The sequence below is a fragment of the Miscanthus floridulus genome, chromosome 12, assembly GCF_019320115.1.
Source record: "Miscanthus floridulus cultivar M001 chromosome 12, ASM1932011v1, whole genome shotgun sequence".
NCBI lineage: Eukaryota > Viridiplantae > Streptophyta > Magnoliopsida > Poales > Poaceae > Miscanthus > Miscanthus floridulus.
Genome location: NC_089591.1, coordinates 83,742,407 through 83,764,018, shown reverse-complemented (window position 1 = coordinate 83,764,018; position 21,612 = coordinate 83,742,407). Strand labels below are relative to the sequence as shown.

At 48.6% G+C, this 21,612-nt stretch overlaps 2 protein-coding genes and 2 pseudogenes across 3 annotated transcripts; all 4 read left to right on the top strand.

Annotated features, from left to right (window-relative positions):
- The first annotated feature begins 1,831 nt into the window (after positions 1-1,831).
- On the top strand, positions 1,832-13,137 carry LOC136498096 (serine/threonine-protein kinase STY46-like). Of its 2 annotated transcripts, XM_066494037.1 has the most exons (16): positions 1,834-2,496; positions 2,591-2,705; positions 2,839-2,933; positions 3,132-3,230; positions 3,887-3,959; positions 4,074-4,184; positions 5,377-5,427; positions 5,616-5,752; positions 6,034-6,141; positions 6,230-6,303; positions 11,472-11,647; positions 11,727-11,822; positions 12,099-12,179; positions 12,321-12,371; positions 12,478-12,618; positions 12,727-13,137. In XM_066494037.1, the coding sequence occupies exons 1-16, from the start codon at positions 2,270-2,272 to the stop codon at positions 12,784-12,786; spliced, it is 1,695 nt and encodes a 564-aa protein (XP_066350134.1). In that variant the 5' UTR covers positions 1,834-2,269; the 3' UTR covers positions 12,787-13,137. The 2 variants fall into 2 exon arrangements, with proteins under 2 accessions (XP_066350135.1, XP_066350134.1); XM_066494038.1 differs by lacking the exon at positions 3,132-3,230 and having other exon boundaries at positions 1,832-2,496.
- Positions 13,138-13,438: 301 nt separating this feature from the next.
- On the top strand, positions 13,439-15,520 carry LOC136498097 (serine/threonine-protein kinase ATG1t-like). Its single transcript, XM_066494039.1, has 8 exons — positions 13,439-13,732; positions 13,821-13,938; positions 14,088-14,146; positions 14,247-14,311; positions 14,499-14,592; positions 14,673-14,753; positions 14,852-14,963; positions 15,052-15,520. Exons 1-8 carry the CDS (start codon positions 13,451-13,453, stop codon positions 15,102-15,104), a joined length of 864 nt encoding a protein of 287 aa, XP_066350136.1. The 5' UTR covers positions 13,439-13,450; the 3' UTR covers positions 15,105-15,520.
- A 131-nt stretch (positions 15,521-15,651) lies between these two features.
- On the top strand, positions 15,652-17,206 carry LOC136496273 (putative pentatricopeptide repeat-containing protein At3g15130; annotated as a pseudogene).
- On the top strand, positions 17,020-17,769 carry LOC136496272 (anthocyanidin 3-O-glucosyltransferase-like; annotated as a pseudogene).
- The last annotated feature ends 3,843 nt before the right edge of the window (positions 17,770-21,612 follow it).

The window sequence follows — 21,612 nt, the reverse complement described above, 5'->3', positions numbered from 1 at the left end:
CACACGTGCATGCCCAGGACCTAGCTGATGCCATGACTAGCCATTCGAGGCCTGATGTGGATGCCGAAACGCGTAGAAAGACCCTACCTGGCGTGCCAACTGTCGATGTTTTGAACCACCGACTAATAAATTTGTATCTACGCGTCTGGCCCCGATGGTGTGCTCGGAGGACACAAGGATTTATACTGGTTCGGGCGGAATATCCCTACGTCCAGTCTGCTGCTGCTCGTGTTACCGGTACTAGTTTATAGTAGGGGTTACAAACGGACGAGAGAGGGAGAAGTTCCCAAGTCTCTGGTGAAAAGATCGAATGGAGTTGAGTCTTGTTGAGCTCGTTCAACCCTCTCTTCTCCTCAGGGGGTGTCCTACTTCCCCTTTTATAGGTGAAGGGGAAGACGCAGGTTATAGAGAGAGAAAAGAGAGAGAAAAGGGGAAAAGCGAGGGAGAAGAAGGCCTCCTGGGCCGTTGCGTCCTCCTTCTCCTTCATACGGGTCCCGCCGACGCTATAGATGATAATGTCGGGCTCCTGTTCACCACTGGTGCCATGCCTCAACGTCATCAGCTAGTCGTGGCGTCCCATCCTGTCCCAGCGGACGACATAGTGAACCGACATGCCTATTAGCGGCCGTACGGAGATTAGGCAGCACAGCGATCACGCACCCTTCACTGTTGGCGATGTGAACCCCCGGGCGTGGCATGACGTGGCCACAGGTCACGTCGAGACGTGCCTGCTTCCCTCCCGGTGTCAGAAGTTTGACCTCGGGGTCGTACCCTCAGACCCGTAGTGGTTGGAGGCGGTATTGATCCCCCTTGGGCCCGTGCCCTCAGGGTCGGGCGGGACGACTCCCGTACTCTCGGGGTCGGACGACATGAAGCCCGTACCCGAGGGGTCTGGCGAGGCAGAATGCGTCCATTCGGGGTCGGTCGAGACTGAAATACGTCATCGATTATCTAGACGAGTTTGTCGTCCGCGGTCCTCAGATCCCTTCTTCGGGTATCCCTAATACTGATACCCGACGAGTAGTAACTATGTTCATCCTAAAAAAATGTATCCCTAGGCTTAGATTAAGTCAACATTTCTTAAATTTAATTAAATTTCTAAGAATTAGTAATATAGCTATATCTCTAAAGAGATTTATTATGTAATGGAGTAACTAATTAATCTAATAATATCATAAGTGTAATAAATATTACTCCCTCAATATTAGTAATTCAAGTCATTTTGGACAAGATTTTGGTTAAATATTAGGAATATAAATTATGAATAACTTTTAAGTTGTTGAGTTTAAAGATATGAAAACAATGTGAATAGATTTGTCTTGAAAAGTACTTTCATAAAAATATACATATATCACTTTTCAATAATCTATTTTTATAAAAATAGAAAGTTAAAGTTATGCTTTGGAAACCGTGTTGCCGTCCAAAACAACTTGAATTATCATCATGGAGGGAGTAATATTTTTAGTTAAACTATAATTGATGCCTTGATGGAATAATTAAAAACGAGAATTACTACATTTTCAGAGTCGTAGTGAGAAAAACACAAAAGGCTTGACTTGACGAATCACCGCTAGGGGCCCCACGATAGTAATCCCCAACGAGCAGGAAGTACATGCCACTGGACTGTGGGGCCCAACTCACGCGACCGAGGTAAAGAAGCGCGGCGGGCCCCACGGATTCTCATGGTCTGTCCAATCTCCGGTAGTCGCGGAAAGGAAGAAAGCTCCCCGTCCCCACCACACCGGCCTGATCCTCCGCGGAGACCAGCCGCCGCCCGATCCTCCGGTGCCGCATCTCCGCCGTCCATCCATCATGCTCGCTCTGGGCGAGGGCCTCCCTCCGCCGCCGGCAGCACCACTCCCGGCGCAGTGGATTCGATCGCCACGAACCAGGACAAGCAGCAGGCGCCAAAAACCAAGCCAATTCCCTTCCTTCCCTTCGTACGACACCCACCACGGCGCGCCGGCTCCCGTCTCGCCGGCGACGTCACCGGCAAGTACCAAACTGCCCCTGCCTCCCGCGCTGCGTCACTTCGCTTCTATAAATATGGGGCGAGCGCCTTCCTCCACAAGATTCTGCCAAAAAGATCCCCTCGGATTCCCCCCGCCCGCCCATTTCGCCGGTCGCCATCGGGCTCTCTCTTTCCTATCTATCTCGCCGCCGCCGCTGCCGCTGCGTCCCCCGCCGCGGTGCTAAATCCTAGGACGCGGCCGGCGGGCGTCGCTATGGCCGAGCCGTAGGTGGAGGCGGCACCTCGGCGCCGCGGAAGATGGACGATGACACCGAGGGCGTGGGCGAGAGCACCTGCCCCCCTGCCGCCGCCGACCGAGGAGCCTCCTCCTCGGCCGGCGGCGGCGGCGGCGGCTCGCACGGTTACACTGACATCGCGAAGGAGGTCTTCGACCGTCTCCTGGAGAAGGGAAACCCGGAGGTCGTCGCGGACCCGCCGGCCTTCCTCGAACTGCTCCAGTGCCACTTCAACCGCCTGCCGCTGAGGTCAGCGCCGTCGGTCGACTCTCTCCTCGCCTGCTTCCTTCGCCTTCGCTTTCCTCCTAATCACCACTTGATACGTACTAGTATGTATGTGCAGCTACGCCATCGATGTGAACGTCGACAAGGCAGAGGACGTGCTGCTGCACCGGAGGATTCTCAACGAGTGCGCCGACCCTGAAAAGCGCCCCATCTTCCATGTCCGCTTCTTGCACGTGAGCACCACTGCTCGATCGCCTCTCCACTGTGCTTCGTCTTCTCACTAAAAAGCGAAACCGCGCCAGCACATACCGGGATCGTATTTTTTTAGAAGCGACTGAAATTTTTGTTCTGCCTCTATATGAACAGTTCGCCCCGGCCTCGGTGGATTCACAGGATAACACTCAGGGCCTCTCTACGAGTGAAAACGGTAATTGTGGGGATTCTCAGGCTTCCACTTTGAGGTACAGGCTATGACCCACGCACTTTGCAACGCCATGATGAAATCCTTGAGAATTTTACCTTTGGTGCAACTTAAATCAACCTTTTGTTGTCTGTAGTTTCGATGAGCATTTTTGAAGAAAACAAGTTGTGCCTTGTATGAGTATTTTTATGGTGTTATATCTTGCTTGCTAAAACGTATGCTTATATATACTGCACAGAGGATCTGAGCCTACAGAATTTGAGCCATGCGAAGGGATGGAGGACCTCAGTTTAACTGGAAAAAAAGTTGTGGATAACTCTGAGGCCAGTTCTTCGAGGTCTGTGTCTACCTCAGTTTAACGGGAGCTGTATCAATGAAACCTTGTACTGCATCATGATCTTGTTGAGTTCAGCCATATGACTTGGTCTGAAACAACCACCTCTACCATGATTTCACCCGCAAAAGCTCATGCTTCAATTTTGATTTATAAAGCCTGAATGATATATCCACAGACCATGGCAGAGCTCCTGCCTTTGGTTTAGAATAATAATACGATATGCCTGATTGGTGTAAACTGGTAGAGTGTTTCTACCATGCTTCCATTTGTTGTGAACGGGGCTGTCTGCAACCGTAGGTCAATGGAAGAGTTATTGCAGCAAGCGTCTTTGATGTGAAAGGAGTACCTTTTATCTGTAAAGTCACCATCAGTGCAGTGATCTGTAACCAGGGCTAGCTGTGACATGTTTTGATTATAAAATTTGGTTGATCATGAACATAAACTTATAGGTTAGACACTAGCAATTCAGCATATTTCTATGAAATGATTGGCCTTGTCTTCCTCACCCGCTTTTATATTTTACCTCTTTCTGCTATTTCCAACCAATGTGCAGTATTTGGAACTTCTTTTCGGGAAATCATTCTCTTAAATTGCTTGACTTATGAGTTTTTGGCTGGCTCATGGAACTTCTGAAACTGACACTCAGATATCCACAGGAGAGACGTAGAAATCCTCCATATTCATGAAATTATTTTTTCTACCGTTGACAAGCCAAAGCTCCTCGCTCAGGTAAGACTTAGAACACCAATCCTTGTGTTATTTATGTGGCTTGCATTCGGACTTAAGATCAATGATATACCTTGTTACTTGAGTTTCAATGTTTGTTCACACTATTGTTTGTAGCTATCTGCTTTGCTGTCTGAAGTTGGACTGAACATCCGTGAAGCTCATGTCTTCTCAACAACTGATGGCTATTGTTTGGATGTATTTGTTGTTGATGGCTGGGATACAGAGGTAAACTACCAGAGAATGGTTGTGTAGTGCTAGCTTGTTTATCGATGTATATTTGGAGCATGTTCTGTAGGAACTGTTTTTCCCTGAAAGAAACTACAGCAACCATTTAGGCGCTTGAACGTTATTGTTGAAAACATAATTACACAAGAACAAGGACATCCTCCTTGTAGACCTTTTTTTGGGGGGTTGGGGGGTTGGGGGGGTGGGGTGGGGGGGGGTGGGGGGGGGGGGGGGTGGAGCAGGAAACAGAAGAAAGAAAAGCGATCCCAGAAGGAATCAGGAAAACACACTTTTAACAGAACCCAAGAAATAAATAAATCTTCCAAGCTTGGTATCTTCAGGTAGGAACGGAGTTCTGTTGAAACTTGCGGCTGAATATTCTCCCTTTTTTATGGAGAGAAGAGACTTTGAATAAGACAAACTAACTGCCTATAATGTCAAGTGGAAAATAATACAGTTATACAGACTATATTCCCTAGCCACTGTCCCTAGCAAATCTTAGCAACATGCATCTGTAATATCAGAACAAGGCATCTTATTCCGAACAGCTTTGTTCTTAAAAGGTGCAAAAGGGGAGGAGTCCCTCTTAGGTAATAGTTTGCAGAATATATAAATAATTTATGTTAACCTACAAAGTTATTGTCATGGGCAGTCAGCTAGGCCTTATGGGCTGGGTCAGTGGTATTAGAGGCCCATTAGGTTTAGGGTTAGGGATAAGATTAGATGTAGGTGTCAATTGAGTCTATGTAAGCAGAGGAGATGTATCAATTAAAAGAAAGCAAGATGAAATAGATCTATTATCGCAGTCACCTTCTCCTACCCCTACCCTTGTGGTCCGGCTGCCGCCTACCAGCTGGATGATGTCGGGCTGCTTAGGTTAGGGACATCCAGATTCGTGTTCATAATTACTGACCGGACCCATAAGGCCTAGCTGACTACTCATGACAGCTATGCAGTTAGGTTTTCATGCTAAATATTCATCAACTTGGGATTTGTATGTTGCATGGCAAAGCACCTAAAATCATTCTGACTTTATGCTTGATAAGTTGATAACTGGCATATTAGTTGAGCTATCAAGCATCATGGTTATAAATCTAGATTCAATTTTTGAGTCAAACATCAGGGCTTTATGTTAAATACTCTTGCTTGCATGGATTTCTTGAGTGAAAACACTGTGTGATGCTGTTTGCAGGAGACAGATACATTGCTACAGATTCTCAAGGAGACAGCGGCACGAAATCATGTATGATGCTTTCTCTCTTCATTGATTTTGCATAAATGCTTGAAATATGCATGTGCCCACATACTTGTAATTTACCTTTTCACACCAATGCAGCGTCTTGTGTACTTCTACCCAACAATATAAGACAAAAGAATGAACACATTAGCTTAACATTTTCCTTATAGACTTCAATCTCATGTATTATGCAGGCCTCATTATCAAACCCAACAAATTCTGCAGCCTCGCAAAGAATACTGGAACTGCAAGAGCAGATTGGTGATTCAAATGTTGACAGGAGTTTCCTGCAGATTGGGGAGAAGATTGCATCTGGATCTTCCGGGGACTTGTAAGAGAAAAGTAACACTTCCAAGGAATACTATGATTTAGGATGCCAATTGTTTGGTGCGCTATCAGCAATTTAACTGCCAGTGCCTGTTCCATGCCCTTTTCATGCATTACACATTAAGTAAATGGTTTGATATGGGGTCGCTGTCAATAAACACTAGCTAGGAACGGTCTTATTTCATGGACTCGAGAATCTCGCTGCATAATTTTGTATATATACACAGGGCAAGACCTCAAGATAGTTCAGTAACCTAGAGGCTGTATCTGTGCTCTTGTCTGCAGGTATCGAGGAACTTATCAAGGTATGGATGTCGCAGTAAAGTTCCTCAGAACCGAACATGTTAATGACTCATCAAAGGTGGAGTTTTTACAAGAAATATTTATTCTAAAGTAAGCATATTCTTATTAAGTCACTGTTAAAAAATAGGATATTGAATCATCTAATTCAAATAATTCTAACGGCTTAGTTTGTGTCCAGGAGTGTTAATCATGATAATGTTGTTCGATTCTACGGGGCATGCACAAAGAAGAGAAAATATGTCATTGTAACAGGTGACAGTAATATTACCGCTAATCGTAATTTCTGCTTTGTGTAGCTATCAGTGTCACTGATGCTCTTGTTCATGGGCATATTTGCAGAATGAGTAACGTTAGTGGCTAAATTTAGTAATGCACATTCTTAGGTCTAACCCACCATGTTCTTGACTATTTATCTTAGTTGAGGTTGATAGATAATCGTGGTCTGTATCCCCTCTTTTGAATGCTGTTCTCGCTTCAAACATCTATATTTTCGTTATGCGATTAATGGAAATGGGGCTGGCCTCGTTTCAAAAACGTGCTTAAACCATTCACTGTCGGTTCCTTTAGCCTTAAAGATGTAGGGATAACTCATGTCTCCTATCATTTTCGTAAGAACTTGAAGGAGAGTTTAGGGTGGTTGGGATCATTACATTTTTCTTACTACATGAGCATATATGGAATGTCTGGTCCATGCCAATGTTGGTCCCTGGGATCCCTGCACAGGTAAGCAGCTAGCTTACTAGCACACCCACACACTCACTTTGGCTAGAGATAGAAAAAGGGGTGAGCACAACACACACACTCTGCCGAGCTGCAGCTGCAGCTGCAGCTGCAGCTCTGAAACTCTGAATGTGGCAACTGAACTGCCCTTTTGCATTGTCTTAGATGTAGTATATATACAACTCATGTACCAACTATAAGGTACACATGAGTATGGCTGAGTACAGCCCCAACTACTCCTAGTACCTTACTTAGATCAGCCCACTACCAACATGGCTAATGTAGTTTCTACCAATACAACACTAGAGAATGTACAGCCATGCTGACCAGTTCCAATTCCTAATCTGCAGCAAAGAGAGATTTGGGGAGCAGCAGGTTATGTCTTACAATTCTTCCTCTAATCCTTCTGCTAACCTGAAGCCTTGACCTCATCCATGCCAATCATCTTCCTCAGCTCCATGAATCGCAGGCGTCCGAGTGACTTGGTGAGGATGTTAGCGAGCTGTCTGCGGATCTCGACGAACTCGATGACGATCTGCCCTCTATCGACACAGTCCTAGAGGAAGTGGAACTTAATGTCGATGTGCTTGCTCCGGTCGTGGAGGACAGGGTTCTTGGCGAGGGCGATGGCGGGCTGATTGTCCACCATCAGAGCTGGCGGGTGAGCTTACTCGCCGGTCAGCTCACCCAGCAGTCGGCGCAGCCAGACTGCCTTGCACACCACCATGGCCGCTGCGACATACTCTGCCTCACATGTCGACAGCGCCACGATCTTTTGCTTCAGCAACTGCCAAGCAATGGGGGCTGCACCAAGGAAAACGAGCACACCAGAGGTGCTCCGTCGCCCGTCAATGTCGTCCGCCATGTCTGCATCGCTGAAAACCATGAGCTCCGGCTCACCTTCCTCTGTTTTGGGGGGTGCCTCACTGAAGACCGTGAGGCGCAACCCACCCTTGCCGCCGTGCTAGGGGAAGATGATCGCTTGATCGAGCGTCCCCTTGACGTAGCGCAAAGCCTCTTCACCGCCGTCCAGTGATCGTCCCGCGGGTCCTCCATGAACCGGCTGACGTACCCAACCGCGAACGCGATGTCCGGCCGAGTGTGCGTGAGGTAGCGCAAACCGCCGACGATGCTCCGGTAGCGCGTCGCGTCCACCTTCGTCGCGGTGTTGTGCCTAGACAGCTTCAGCCGCTCTTCCATCGGAGTTGCGCACGACTTGGACTCCGCCATGCCGCCGCGCTCTAGCAGCTTTTCCGCGTAGGCGCGCTGGCCCAGGGAGATGCACTCCTTCCCCTGCCTCACCTCGATGCCGAGGTAGTAGGAGAGCGCGTCGAGATCGCTCATCCTGAAACGAGCCGCCATCTCGCGCTTGAAGCTGTCGATGTCCTCCGCACGCGCCCCGGTGACAATCAAGTCATCCACGTACACGCCAACGATGATCTCCTCCTTTCCCCATCGCCGCGTGTAGAGCGCGTGTTCCGTGGCGCAGCGGGTGAACCTGAGCTCGCACAAAGTGGCGTCGAGCTTGGCGTTCCACGCCCGCGGGGCCTGCCTGAGCCCATAGAGCGCCTTGCGCAGCCTGAGCACCATGTGCTCTGCCCCTTTGTAGGCGAAGCCCGGAGCTTGCTTGACGAAGACCGTCTCTGCGAGCTCACCGTTGAGGAAAGCCGACTTGACGTCGAGGTGGTGGACGCGCCAGTCCTTCGCCGCTGCCATGGCTAGCAGCAGGCGGACCGACTCCATGCGCGCCACCGGAGCAAAGACCTCCTTGAAGTCGATGCCCTCGTGCTGGACGAAGCCGCGGGCGACGAGCCACGCCTTGTACTTGATGATGGCGCCGCGCTCGTCCCGCTTCACCTTGTAGACCCATTTGAGCCCAATCGGCTGGCAGCCCACCAGCGGATCAACCAGCTCCCAAGTCCCATTGTCCTCGATCGCTTTCATCTCTCCTCCAGGCTCCAGCATCGTCCGTCGCCAATTTGCGTCGTGTTCCGCCACCACGAACGTGGGCGGCTACTCCACACTGACGAGAAGCAGCTCTGGGTCGTCGAGGATTTGACTGGCCAGCCTAGGAGCTCCCCCGTCGCCGACGATGATATCCACCCGGCGCAAATGGACCTCCTCGCCATCGTGGAAAGCGTCCACGTACTCATCGATGTCGGTGGGCAGAGAAGCGAACTCAAGCGGAGGCGTCCCCTGTCCCGCCGTCGCAGGGGACTGTGGTGGAGGCGTGTGCGCGACTGTTGGTGGAGTCTGTTCGCCCGTGCCCGCCATGGCCGGACTTGGCGGCTCCTCATCTGCCACCACAGCTGCCGGAGCTGGCTCCTTAGCCCCACATCTCCTCCTTGAATCACCAGGTGCTCGATGGCGAAAGTGCCGCTGACTCCTCGGTCTTCTCCCGTGCCCGGACCCTCCTAGTCCCAGGTCGCCATTTTGTCGAACACCACGTCCCTAGAGATCACCACCTTACCTCCCTTGGGATCGTAGAGCCGATAGGCCTTGCTGCCCTCCTCGTAGCTCAGGAGCACCATGGGTGTTCTCCTATCCTCCAACTTGATGAGGAATGGCTTCATGTTCTTCACATGGCTGACACACCCGAACGTTCTGAGGAAGGATACGTTCGGCTTGTGCCCTTGCCACGCCTCGAACGGCGTCTTGCCCTTCAGGGCCTTGGTGGGTGTGCGGTTGAGGATGAACACCGCCGTGGTCACCGCCTCGCCCTAGAACTCCGTCGGCATCTTTTTGACCTTCATCATCGATCGCGCCATGCCGACCACTGTGTGATTCCGCCGCTCCACCACGCCATTCTGCTGCGGCGAGTACGGCGCGGTGTGGTGGCGCACCACCCCTTGATCCGCGTAGTACGCGGCGATCTCCACGGACGTGAACTCGCCGCCGCGGTCCGTCCTCAGCATGCACAGCTTCTTTCCAGACTCAGCCTCCGTGCGCGCCGTGAACGCCTTGATCACCTCCGCCGTCTTGCCCTTGCTCGTCAGGAGCTGCAGCCACATGTACCGGTTGCAGTCGTCCACGAGCAAGGTGAAGTACTTGCGTCCGCCGTGTGTCGCCAGAGGTCGCCATGGACCAGCTCGAGGGCCTCTGCCGCGCGGTACTTCGCCGTCTTCGGGAAAGGCAGACTCATCTGCTTCCCGGCCAGGCAGCTGTCACACAGCTCGCCTGCGTGCTCGATGTGAGGCAGCCCGTGCACCATCTTGTTGGTCCCTAGGATCCCTGCACAAGTAAGCAGCTAGCTTACCAGCACACCCACACACTCACTTTGGCTAGAGGTAGAAAAAGGGGTGAGCACAACACACACACACTCTGCGGAGCTGCAGCTGCAGCTCTGAAACTTTGAATGTGGCAACTGAACCGCCCTTTTGAATTGCCTTAGATGTAGTATATATACAACTCATGTACCAACTATAAGGTACACATGAGTATGGCTGAGTACAGCCCCAACTACTCCTAGTACGTTGCTTAGATCAGCCCGCTACCAACATGGCTGATGTAGTTTCTACCAACTACTAGTACTAGATGGCCTATTGCCTTACAAGCTACAACACTAGAGAATGTACAGCCATGCTGACCAGTTCCAATTCCTAATCTGCAGCAAAGAGAGATTTGGGGAGCAGCAGGTTATGTCTTACAATTCTTTCCCTAATCCTTCTGCTAACCCGAAGCCTTGACCTCATCCATGCCAATCATCTTCCTCAGCTCCATGAACCGCATGCGCCCAAGTGACTTGGTGAGGATGTCAGCGAGCTGTCTGCGGATCTCGACGAACTCGATGACGATCTGCCCTCCATCGACACAGTCCCAGAGGAAGTGGAACTTAATGTCGATGTGCTTGCTCCTGTCGTGGAGGACAGGGTTCTTGGCGAGGGCGATGGCGGGCTGATTGTCCACCATCAGAGCTGGCTGATTTAAATTTTATGTTCATGCTACAACTTGAATATCACCTAAAAACGGTCCCTTTGTTAATGGTGGGCTCGACCTGGCTTTTTTAGTGAAAGGGATCTATTATATTCATACTGAATTTGACTGTATGATATGTATTGTTGAACAACTATTTTTAACTTGAGATTAGAGTTTTCTGCTTTTAACTTGATTGACTAGCAGTAGAAGAAAATTGTTTGTGTTTTTATTTTGTTGTAGATAGACATTGTCCATTTCCTTTTTTTGGCTATATTGCAAACGGAAACTATTTTTCATATGTTTCAAGTAGCCTGGTCCTGGATGATGATAAGAATATGAGTGAGGAATAGTTTAGTCATGTGTATTGCTACTTCTCTGTTCCTGTATCATCCTATCATGCTAGTGTAGGTGGCAATTGTTCTTTGACAGAGTTGCTACTTATATTAGAAATTTAGTGACATCTTGGAACCATTTTAAAAAAACTTCTAGGCATTAGTAAATGAAACTTGCATGAAGCCAGTTACCTAACGAAATTTCACTTCTTGTTGAACATACACATCATTTCTGTAATTTGTATCTGCCAACTCCAAGTGCTTTTGCCACCGTCATGATTTTAATCCCAAATAAGCCCCTATGGCATGACTTATGTGCTTACATATCTAGTTTTTGAGCTAGTTAGATAGTTGAATGTAGTTTCTTCTGTCCAGAGTTTATTCAGACAACCATTTATCATGAGCTGATTCATGAGATCATATTTTGATTTTGCTATTGGTTGTCCCTTTCAGAGTATATGCCTGGAGGTAATCTATATGATTTTCTTCACAAGCTAAAAAACACTTTGGATCTCACAACAGTTCTTAGGATTGCTATTGGCATCTCCAAGGGAATGGATTATTTGCACCAAAATAACATCATCCATCGAGACTTGAAGACTGCCAATTTGCTGATGGGCTCTGATTATGTATGCATATTGTTTTGTGTCTGTATTTACGAACTACTAATTCAAGGTTCATCAAGCATTGGATGGTCTTGGAAAATAGGTTGTGAAGATTGCAGACTTTGGAGTCTCGAGGAATCCATCTCAAGAGGGAGACATGACTGCTGAAACTGGTACCTACAGATGGATGGCGCCTGAGGTGTGTAGATTTCTTCGAGTTGTCTAGTGTGCTCATGAGAAGCACGTCTTACCAGACACAGAAACGTGGCTGTATACACGTGTACGCAGTTATGTTTTACCTTGCTATATATATTTTTGAACGCAACTTACCTTGCTATATTTCATCTGTCAAGATATACAAGACATAGGAAGATTAGTTTTACTTGCCACAGTTGTCTCCGAAGGGAGTTCTTTCAGTGCAAGTAGAGATATTTTATATCTGCACCAAGCTTATTAGAGTTGCGTGTCTTACCAGGTAATAAACCATAAGCCGTATGACCACAGGGCAGACATCTTCAGCTTTGCTGTTGTTCTGTGGGAGCTGGTCACTTCAAAGGTAAATAATGGTGCCGAATCGAGCGCGCTTTGACTTGTTTTGAGTTATATGAGCATCTTATAATTGCTTGAAGGTAACACTTAGCTTTTTCTTTTTGAACGAAAGGTAACACTTAGCCTTACTTGTGTCATATGTGTATAGATACCATACGAAAATCTGACACCCTTGCAAGCTGCGCTGGGAGTAAGGCAGGTAATTTCACAATGATCCGTGACTTCAGCTGTTAGCTGGAGGTAGAGACATAAAGATGAGGATCACAGCAATAGACTAAGCTTTTCCCCTTGTTTACATATATCAGGGAATGCGGTTGGAGATCCCGTCATGGGTCCATCCGCAACTGTCTAAACTGATTCAGCAGTGCTGGGATGAAAATCCTAACGTGCGCCCCTCCTTCTCAGAGATCACTGTAGAGCTGGAAGGCATGTTACGGCATCATCAGGTAAGATTGACATTCTTCTCCCCTAGCCGCACGTTTGCTATGCTGCACAATGGCGATAAATGGCTTGTGCTGTGATGTTTGCCTGATGAAAATCTGCATACATTTTAGGCCTCAAAGGGAATCAACAAACATTCGAAGGCAAAGGTGCACAAAAAATCACAGAGATAGATAGATAGAATAACAAGGTTGTCAGTAAGCTTGTGCAACAGCTTAGAGGAGCTTGGTTATCATCATCCAAGATTCTGAGGCTACTACGCTGCAGATACGATACGGCGGTTGGTTGCTACGAAGATGCTGCTAGTGTAGAATGTTTTTTGTACAATTGTCACATATGTATATGTGAGGTGCTTGCCTATGTTTTTTTTTTTTTCTGCCCGATCGGTGTGTGTTTCTATTACTCCCAAAAATAGTATATACGGGAGAAGTGTCGACAATACAGCAGGACAAGCAAAGACAAACGGTATTAGCTTGCAAGCAGCATAAAATGCCCTTTAGTTTTGGTATACAAGACAAGAAAAATGTATGTTTTGACTGTTTTGCATGAACCGTGCATTGGTTCCTGAATCCTGTTCTATGATTTCCTGAATCCTCTTTTTTTTTTTAGAGGATCCTGAATCCTCTTCTATGATTCTATCTCCTGGCAAAGTTTTTTTTTTTTTTAAGGTAATCTTGAGTCTTGAAGTAGCTCTGAGGTTTTGTTCCATGGGCCATTACATTCTTGGGACTGGTCGAGTTGGGCCGGTATGTTTGCTCTACTAGGGTAAATCGTAATGTAGTAGGAGAAAGGGTCATAATAACGATTATGGGCCGTTATCTTATTAACGGATTTGCCATGCTCTCTCGTCCTTTCGCGATGGGGATCACCGGCGACACGACGAAGGCGGAAGCGCTGGCGACGGTGGGTGACTACGAGCTACGGGAGAGCCTGGGCGGCCGTCCGCCGTCCACGGCCGTGTGGCGAGCGGTCTCGCGGTCCACCGGCGCGCCCGTGGCAGCGAAGCAGGTGCGGCTCGCCGGCCTCCCTGCTCGCCTCCGCGACAGCCTCGACTGCGAGGTTCGCTTCCTCGCCGCCGTAAGCCACCCCAACATCATCCGCCTCATCGACGTCGTCCAGGTGCGACGCCATCTCCTTTTCTCTGGCTCTCCCTACCGACCGACTTCTTCCAGTGACCCTAGCTCTCCTCCATTTGGGTGCCTGCCAGACCCAGAGCTGCCTTTACCTCGTCCTGGAGCTCATCGAGGGAGGGGACTTGGCGGCCTTCATCCGGCGCAATGGGAGCGTTGACGAGCGCGTGGCCAGAAATTTTATGAAACAAATTGGTAATTCAGTTCTTGATCCATGACTGTTTCACTCAAATTGGTAATTGGCCAGTAGTAGTAGTGGTGGTAGAAGTAGCATGCCTGCAATACCTTCACGACTGGAGATGTGATGATGATGTGTGAAAAATGGTGCTTGCCCCCTGTGGCAGGAGCTGGCTTACAAGTCCTGCGCCGGCACCATGTTGTCCACCGGGACTTGAAACCTCAGGTCCAGGGACTGAATCCTTGGTTCTGTTTGTGACTCAATTGGATCAACAGTTCAAGTAACTGATATGCTGTGGCCTGTGGCTATCCATCCAATGTTGCAGAATATCCTGCTCTCTTCTCGCGGTAGCGATGCGATCCTCAAGATATCTGATTTTGGCCTCGCAAGGTGCACATTTATCCCCATTTTCAGATACCTACCTGATGAAGCGGTCGAGCATAAAATGAAATTAAAAAAAAAAACTGAATCAGCATTTATTTACAACGGTATCGAATGTTCATGACGATTGCTCTTTTGACCTGAATGAGATCCAGATGTAACCTATACTACCTGTTATTTGCTATTTTACCTGCAGGGTTCTTGGACCTGGGGAGTATGCAGACACAGCTTGTGGTTCTTGTTTGTACATGGCTCCAGAAGTGATGCTATTTCAAAAGTACGATGACAAGGTGAGAATGGCATGTGTGCTCAAACGGACAGAAAGTTGCTACCAGTACGAGAAATCTATCTGAACCTATGTTATGCACAGGTAGACATGTGGAGTATCGGCGTGATCCTATTTGAGCTCTTGAATGGCTACCCGCCATTCCGTGGCAGAAGCAATGTACAGGTGGCTGCCCTCTTTCCTTGTCCGAGGCAACCCTTATCTGGAATTCTGAATTCAACATTTCTGCTGATGGCCATCTTTGTTTTCGTCTCTCTCTTCAGCTGCTTCAGTGCATCAACAGAAGCACATCTCTCCCGTTCTCAGAACCACTGGCGTCCACCTTGCATCCCGATTGTGTTGATATATGCACCAGGCTACTATGCACTAATCCAGGTCTGTCACCTGTTAACTTCATACCACTTTCATCCAGCCACCTGATACCTTGGTGACAGTAGCTAATAATCTAGGGCAAACGTTTCAGTGAAGCGGCTGTCCTTCCAAGAGTTCTTCAACCACCGCTTCTTCAGAGTTTGAGTGCCAAGGTTTCGCTTGAGCTAGTTCGCAGCCGCTGCTGCTGTATGTACAGTGCTTTTGTGAGAGGAAGATACAGCCAAAGACGCTGCTGCAGCTGCAAAAGATGGGTACCGAACAGGCCTGAAGAGGAACATCATCTGAACATCAAGATGCCTGAAGTTTGTTGTACTTGACGTGGGCACTAGTCTGACCCTGTTGTAAAGCGTTCATAACTTGTTGCTGTACACGAAACAAAGATCTCAAGGAATCCATGTGCCTTTTACGATTTTTGTGATGAATTTTCTGTTCACGCCCATTTCCTTCTCCAAAGCCATGTTGCGAACTCTCTTTTTTTTTCCCCCTTCAGAGAGAGATCGAGTATTTTTGCTGTTTAAGCAGCAGTGCGGGAAATTATACTGTCTCTCTTGCTGTGCGCAGCTCTCCATGCACACCCTCGCCCACTATCATTTTTGTCTTAGATTCACCACCTTGCTCTCAGTATTCCGACCTGAAACCAAGCAGAGCTGATACCTGCGTGAGTTGAGCAGTGGCATTTCCCACGAATCCAATGGAGCGGCGGAAGATGATCGCCGACCTCCTCAGGGCAAGCGCGAAAAGCTCTTCGCTCCGCGGCGGCGTCCAGCTGCACGGCGCCCTGACGAAGCTGGGGTTCGGATCGGACACCATGCTGGGCAACAACCTGATCGACATGTACGCCAAGTGCGGGGAGCTGGACATGGCAGGCGAGGTGTTCGGCGGAATGCGCGACAGGAACGTGGTCTCGTGGACGGCCCTCATGCTGGGCTTCCTGCAGCACGGCGACGCCACGGGGTGCCTCAGGCTGCTCGGCGAGATGCGGGCCGCCTCCGAGGCAGCGCCGAACGAGTACACGCTCTCCGCGACCCTCAAGGCCTGTTGCGTCGCCGGCGACACGGGCGCGGGCGTCGGGATCCACGGGCTCTGCGTCCGGGCAGGATACGAGGAGCACGACGTCGTCGCCAGCTCGCTGGTGCTCGTCTACTCCAAGGGCGGGAGGATCGGCGACGCGCGGCGAGTGTTCGACGGCGCCGGGCTCGGGAGGGGCCTCGCCACCTGGAACGCCATGATCTCCGGGTACGCGCACGCCGGCCACGGCAGGGACGCGCTGCTCGTGTTCCGGGAGATGCGGCGGCGACATGAGGATCAGCATCAGCATCAGCCTGACGAGTTCACTTTTGCCAGCCTGCAGCGGTCTTGGCGCGACACGCGAGGGCGCGCAGGTTCACGCGGCCATGGCGGCTAGCGGGTTCTCGACGGCGACGAGTGTTAGAAAGGACGGGCAATATAAACGACAAAGAACGGTAGATCCGGAACACGGAATTTTAACGTAGAAAACCTTACTAAAGAAGAAGAAAAAAACTACGGACAACAACCAGTAAATCTTCGCTATATCAGGTGAGGTTACAAATGTCAGGGATTTGTAACTTTTTTTATGCCAAGACGACAACAGGTCTCACTTCGCTCCGACATAAGTTAACATTCTGACATCCGCCGCGTCCTAAGGACGTGGAGACGAGGATGCGGGAGCGGCTCGGGTACTGCCCCGGCGACGCGCAGTTCGCGCTGCACGACGTCGACGAGGAGTCCCGCGCGGAGAGCCTGCGGGCGCACAACGAGAGGCTCGCTGTCGGCCTGTGGCTGCTGCGCAACGGCGTGGACGGCGGGCACGGGGAGCCAATCAGGGTGTACAAGAACCTGCGGGTGTGCGGGGACTGCCACGAGTTCTTCAAGGGGCTGTCGGCCGTCGTGAGGAGGGCGCTGGTAGTCAGAGACGCCAACAGGTTCCACAGGTTTGAGCATGGCGCGTGCTTCTGCAAGGACTACTGGTGACGTTGCCTGCCCTGCCTGAATCACCTCTGCCAGACTGCCAGTCCAGCAATTGTATCAGCTTCGGTAGATGATGTAGAATTTTTTCCCCCTGGTTGGTGTTTACTTCAGTTTGATAACAGTAGACTAGCCAGCTCTGCCCTGTTGTTGTTGTCACTTCAGTGTAGGCCTCAGGGACGACGGCGGCTGCGGCTGCGACCTGCTGCTGCTGGTCCTGCGACGCACGAGACGATGGCGAACGCGGCCAACTCCACGGCGCAGAGCCCGGCGAGCCTGGCTGGACCGCCACCCCACGCGCGGCGTCGCGTACGTGAGCTTCGGCACGGTGGCTTCCCCGCGGCCCGACGAGCTCCGCGAGCTGGCGGCCGGGCTGGAGGCCTCGGGCGCGCCGTTCCTGTGGTCGCTGCGCGAGGACTCGTGACCGCTGCTCCCGCCGGGCTTCCTGGACCGCGCCACCAGCACCGGGTCCGGGCTCGTGGTGCCCTGGGCGCCGCAGGTGCCCGTGCTACGCCACCCTTCCGTGGGCGCGTTCGTGACGCACGCCGGGTGGGCGTCGGTGCTGGAGGGCGTGTCCAGCCGCGTGCCCATGGCGTGCCGCCCCTTCTTCGGCGACCAGCGGATGAACGCGCGGTCCGTGGCGCACGTGTGGGGGTTTGGCGCCGCGTTCGAGGCGGGCATGACGCGCGCCGGGGTGGCCGCGGCCGTGGAGGAGCTGCTGCGCGGGGAGGAAGGCGCGCGGATGAGGGCCATGCATGCACCTGCATGCGTGTGGGAAGGGTTTTTCTACAAATGTGCTTTGAATTTAAGGTTAAATAAATAGGTATGGACTACAGTGAATCGTTTTAAAAGTTTATGGACCCAAAAAGCCACTTTGGAAGTTGATGGACTCAACTGAAACTTCCTCACAAGTTAATGGATCTCTGATGCATTTAACTCATGTAGAATTTTTTCCCCCTGGTTGGTGTTTACTTCAGTTTGATAACAGTAGACTAGCCAGCTCTGCCCTGTTGTTGTTGTCACTTCAGTGTAGTCAAGATTTTTGGTCATGTGTATCGAACAGCACAACAGATAATGAGCTCCAACAAGATTATTGGTCCACTTCTTCAGCTAAACCACTTTTTAGATAATCTGTGGCATGGCCTAATGAGTTCAGCCATGTCAAATGATCAGTATGGGTGCGTTTGGTTCAAGAACGAAGTTGGATAGGATATAACGATTCATGGATATTGGGATAAAGATATCCATGATGCATGTTTAGTTAGATGGATAGGGCGAGCTATTTTTTCTGTTCGGTTGGATAGATAAAAGTGGATAGGATTAGAATAGTTGTCTAATTATATCTACAACATCAACAACAGCAACAAAGCTTTTAAGTCTCAAACAAGTTGGGGTAGGCTAAAGTTGAAACCCAGCAGAAGCAATCAAGGTTCAGGCATGTGAATAGTTGTCTTCCAAGCACTCCTATCTAAGGCTAAGTCTTTGGGTATATTCCATTATTTCAAGTCTCCTTTTATTGCCTCTACCCAAGTCAACTTTGGTCTTCCTCTGCCTCTCTTTACGTTACTATCCTGGCTTAGGATTCCACTACGCACCGGTGCCTCTGGAGGTCTCCGTTGGACATGTCCAAACCATTTCAACCGGTGTTGGACAAGCTTCTCTTCAATTGGTGCTACCCCTAATCTATCACGTATATCATCGTTCCGAACTAGATCCCTTCTTGTATGACCGCAAATCCAACGCAACATACGCATTTCCACGACACTTATCTGTTGAACATGTCGTCTTTTTGTAGGCCAACATTCTGCACCATACAACATAGCAGATCTAATCGTCGTCCTATAAAACTTGCCTTTTAGCTTCTGTGGTACCCTTTTGTCACATAGGACACCAGATGCTTGTCGCCACTTCATCCACCCTGCTTTGATTCTATGGCTAACATCTTCATCAATATCCCCGTCTCTCTGTAGCATTGATCATAAATATCGAAAGGTATCCTTTCTAGGCACTACTTGACATTTCAAACTAATATCTTCCTCCTCCCGAATAGTAGTGCCGAAGTCACATCTCATATACTCAGTTTTAGTTCTACTGAGTCTAAAACCTTTGGACTCCAAAGTCTCCCGTCAAAACTCTAATTTTTGATTCACTCCTATCCGGCTTTCATCAACTAGCACTACATCGTCCACGAAAAGCATACACCAAGGGATGTCCCCTTGTATGTCCCTTGTGACCTCATCCATTACTAAGGCAAACAAATAAGGGCTCAAAGCTGACCCTTGATGTAGTCCTATCCTAATCGGGAAGTCATCCGTGTCTCCATCACTTGTTCGAACTCCAGTCACAATATTGTTGTACATGTCCTTAATGAGCCCGACGTACTTCGTTGGGACTTTATGTTTGTCCAAAGCCCACCACATAACATTCCTTGGTATTTTATCATAAGCCTTCTTCAAGTCAATAAAAACCATGTGTAGGTCATTCTTCTTCTCCCTATACCGCTCCATAACTTGTCTTATTAAGAAAATGGCTTCCATGGTTGACCTTTCGGGCATGAAACCAAATTGGTTCATAGAGACCCGCGTTATTGCTCTCAAGCGATGCTCGATAACTCTCTCCCATAGCTTCATAGTATGACTCATCAACTTAATTCCTCGGTAATTAGTACAACTTTGAATATCCCATTTATTCTTGTAGATCGATACCAATATACTTCTCCTCCACTCATCAGGCATCTTGTTCGATCGAAAAATATGGTTGAACAGCTTGGTTAGCCATACTATAGCTATGTCCCCGAGGTATCTTCACACCTCGATTGGGATATCATCCGGTCCCATCGCCTTACCTCCTTTCATCCTTTTCAACGCCTCTCTGACCTCAGATTCTTGGATTCTCCGCACAAAGCGCCTATTGGTGTCATCAAAAGAGTCATCCAACTGAAAGGTTGTGTCAATATTCTCACCATTGAACAAATTGTCAAAATACTCTTGCCATCAATATCGGATCTCATCCTCCTTCACCAAGAGATGTCCCCTTTCATCCTTAATGCACTTAACTTGGTTGAAGTCCCTTGTCTTTCTCTCACGAATCCTAGCCATCCTATAAATGTCATTCTCTCCTTCCTTCGTACTCAAACGTTGATAAAGATCCTCGTACGCTCTACCCTTTGCCACACTTATAGCTCGCTTTGCAGTCTTCTTTGTCACCTTGTACTTCTCTATGTTGTCCACACTCCTATCATGGTACAAGCGTCTATAGCACTATTTCTTCTCCTTAATAGCTCTTTGGACTTTCTCGTTCCACCACCAAGTATCTTTAGCCTTGCCTCCACTTTCTTTGGTTACTCCACACACCTCTGAGGCCACCTTCCGAATGTTAGTTGCCATCTTCCCCCACATGTTGTTTATGTCATCTTCTTCCTTCCAAGAGCCCTCTTTGATAACCCTTTCCCTGAATACCACCGACGTCTTCCCTTTCAGTTTTCACAATTTTGTTCTTTCAATTTTAGCTTGTTTATCCCTACGGGCACGCACCTGAAAATGAAAGTCTGCCACCAAAAGCTTATGTTGAGAAACAACACACTCCCCTGGTATCACCTTGCAACCCAAGCATGCTCGTTTGTCCTTTCTTCTTATGAGAACAAAGTCAATCTGACTAGAGTGTTGTCCGCTGCTGAAGGTCACTAGATGAGATTCTCTCTTTCTAAAGAAAGTGTTGGCTATCATCAGGTCAAAAGCTACCGCGAAGTCTAGAACTTACTCCCCCTCCTGATTCCTACTATCATACCCAAAACCTCCATGAACTGCCTCAAAACCTGCGCTTGTAGTACCTATATGCCCATTAAGATCTTCTCCTATAAAAAGCTTCTCACTATTGGATACAGCTCTAATCAGACCATCTAAGTCTTTCCAAAACTGTCTCTTAGCACTCTCGTCGAGGCCTACTTGGGGGGCATACGCACTAATTACGTTCAAGACCATATCACCAATGACAAGCTTAACTAAGATAATCCTATCTCCTTGCCTTCTCACTCCCACCACATTATTCTTGAGGCTCTTATCAATCAAAACTCATACTCCATTTATATTCGCAACTGTCCCTGTGTACCAAAGCTTAAAACCTGTATTGTCCACCTCCTTCGCTTTCTGACCCTTCTATTTAGTCTCTTGAACGCATAATATATTTACACACCTTCTAGTCACGGTATCAACTAATTCTCTTAACTTACCTTTAAGCGACCCTACATTCCAAATGGCTAAACGGATCCTAGTTGGTTCAACTAGCTTCCTTACCCTTCGTATATCTATTATTTAAAAATAATAACAACTAAGTAGACACTAATAAATATGCACTAATAATAATTTTACCATGAAAATCACTAATCTAAAATAAATATGTTAATTAGCACAACTAATAACCTAATTAGCACACGAACATGCACTAATCAATGTATTAGCACTTATCAAAACTAATCCTACCATCATAATTACTAAGTAATAATATAGCATACTAATCATCCTTAATTTATTTACTAATGACAAAGATTAGATGACATGGATAAGCTGGTTCGCGAGATTTTTACGAACCAGGAAATCTAGCATCTAGAGATATATTCCCTATCCATGGTTTTATTGGTCCCAATGATTCATCCAACCAAACGCTACTG

What these genes read in the sequence shown, in the direction of transcription:
- LOC136498097 (XM_066494039.1), top strand. Translation starts at nt 13,451, where the DNA reads ATGCTCTCTCGTCCTTTCGCGATGGGGATCACCGGCGACACGACGAAG. An exon ending in TTCAAAAGTACGATGACAAG is followed by an intron (nt 14,593 to 14,672) that starts GTGAGAATGGCA and finishes TGTTATGCACAG; the next exon opens with GTAGACATGTGGAGTATCGG. An exon ending in GTGGCAGAAGCAATGTACAG is followed by an intron (nt 14,754 to 14,851) that starts GTGGCTGCCCTC and finishes CTCTCTCTTCAG; the next exon opens with CTGCTTCAGTGCATCAACAG.
- LOC136498096 (XM_066494037.1), top strand. Translation starts at nt 2,270, where the DNA reads ATGGACGATGACACCGAGGGCGTGGGCGAGAGCACCTGCCCCCCTGCC. An exon ending in AGCCAAAGCTCCTCGCTCAG is followed by an intron (nt 3,960 to 4,073) that starts GTAAGACTTAGA and finishes TATTGTTTGTAG; the next exon opens with CTATCTGCTTTGCTGTCTGA. An exon ending in CAAGAAATATTTATTCTAAA is followed by an intron (nt 6,142 to 6,229) that starts GTAAGCATATTC and finishes GTTTGTGTCCAG; the next exon opens with GAGTGTTAATCATGATAATG.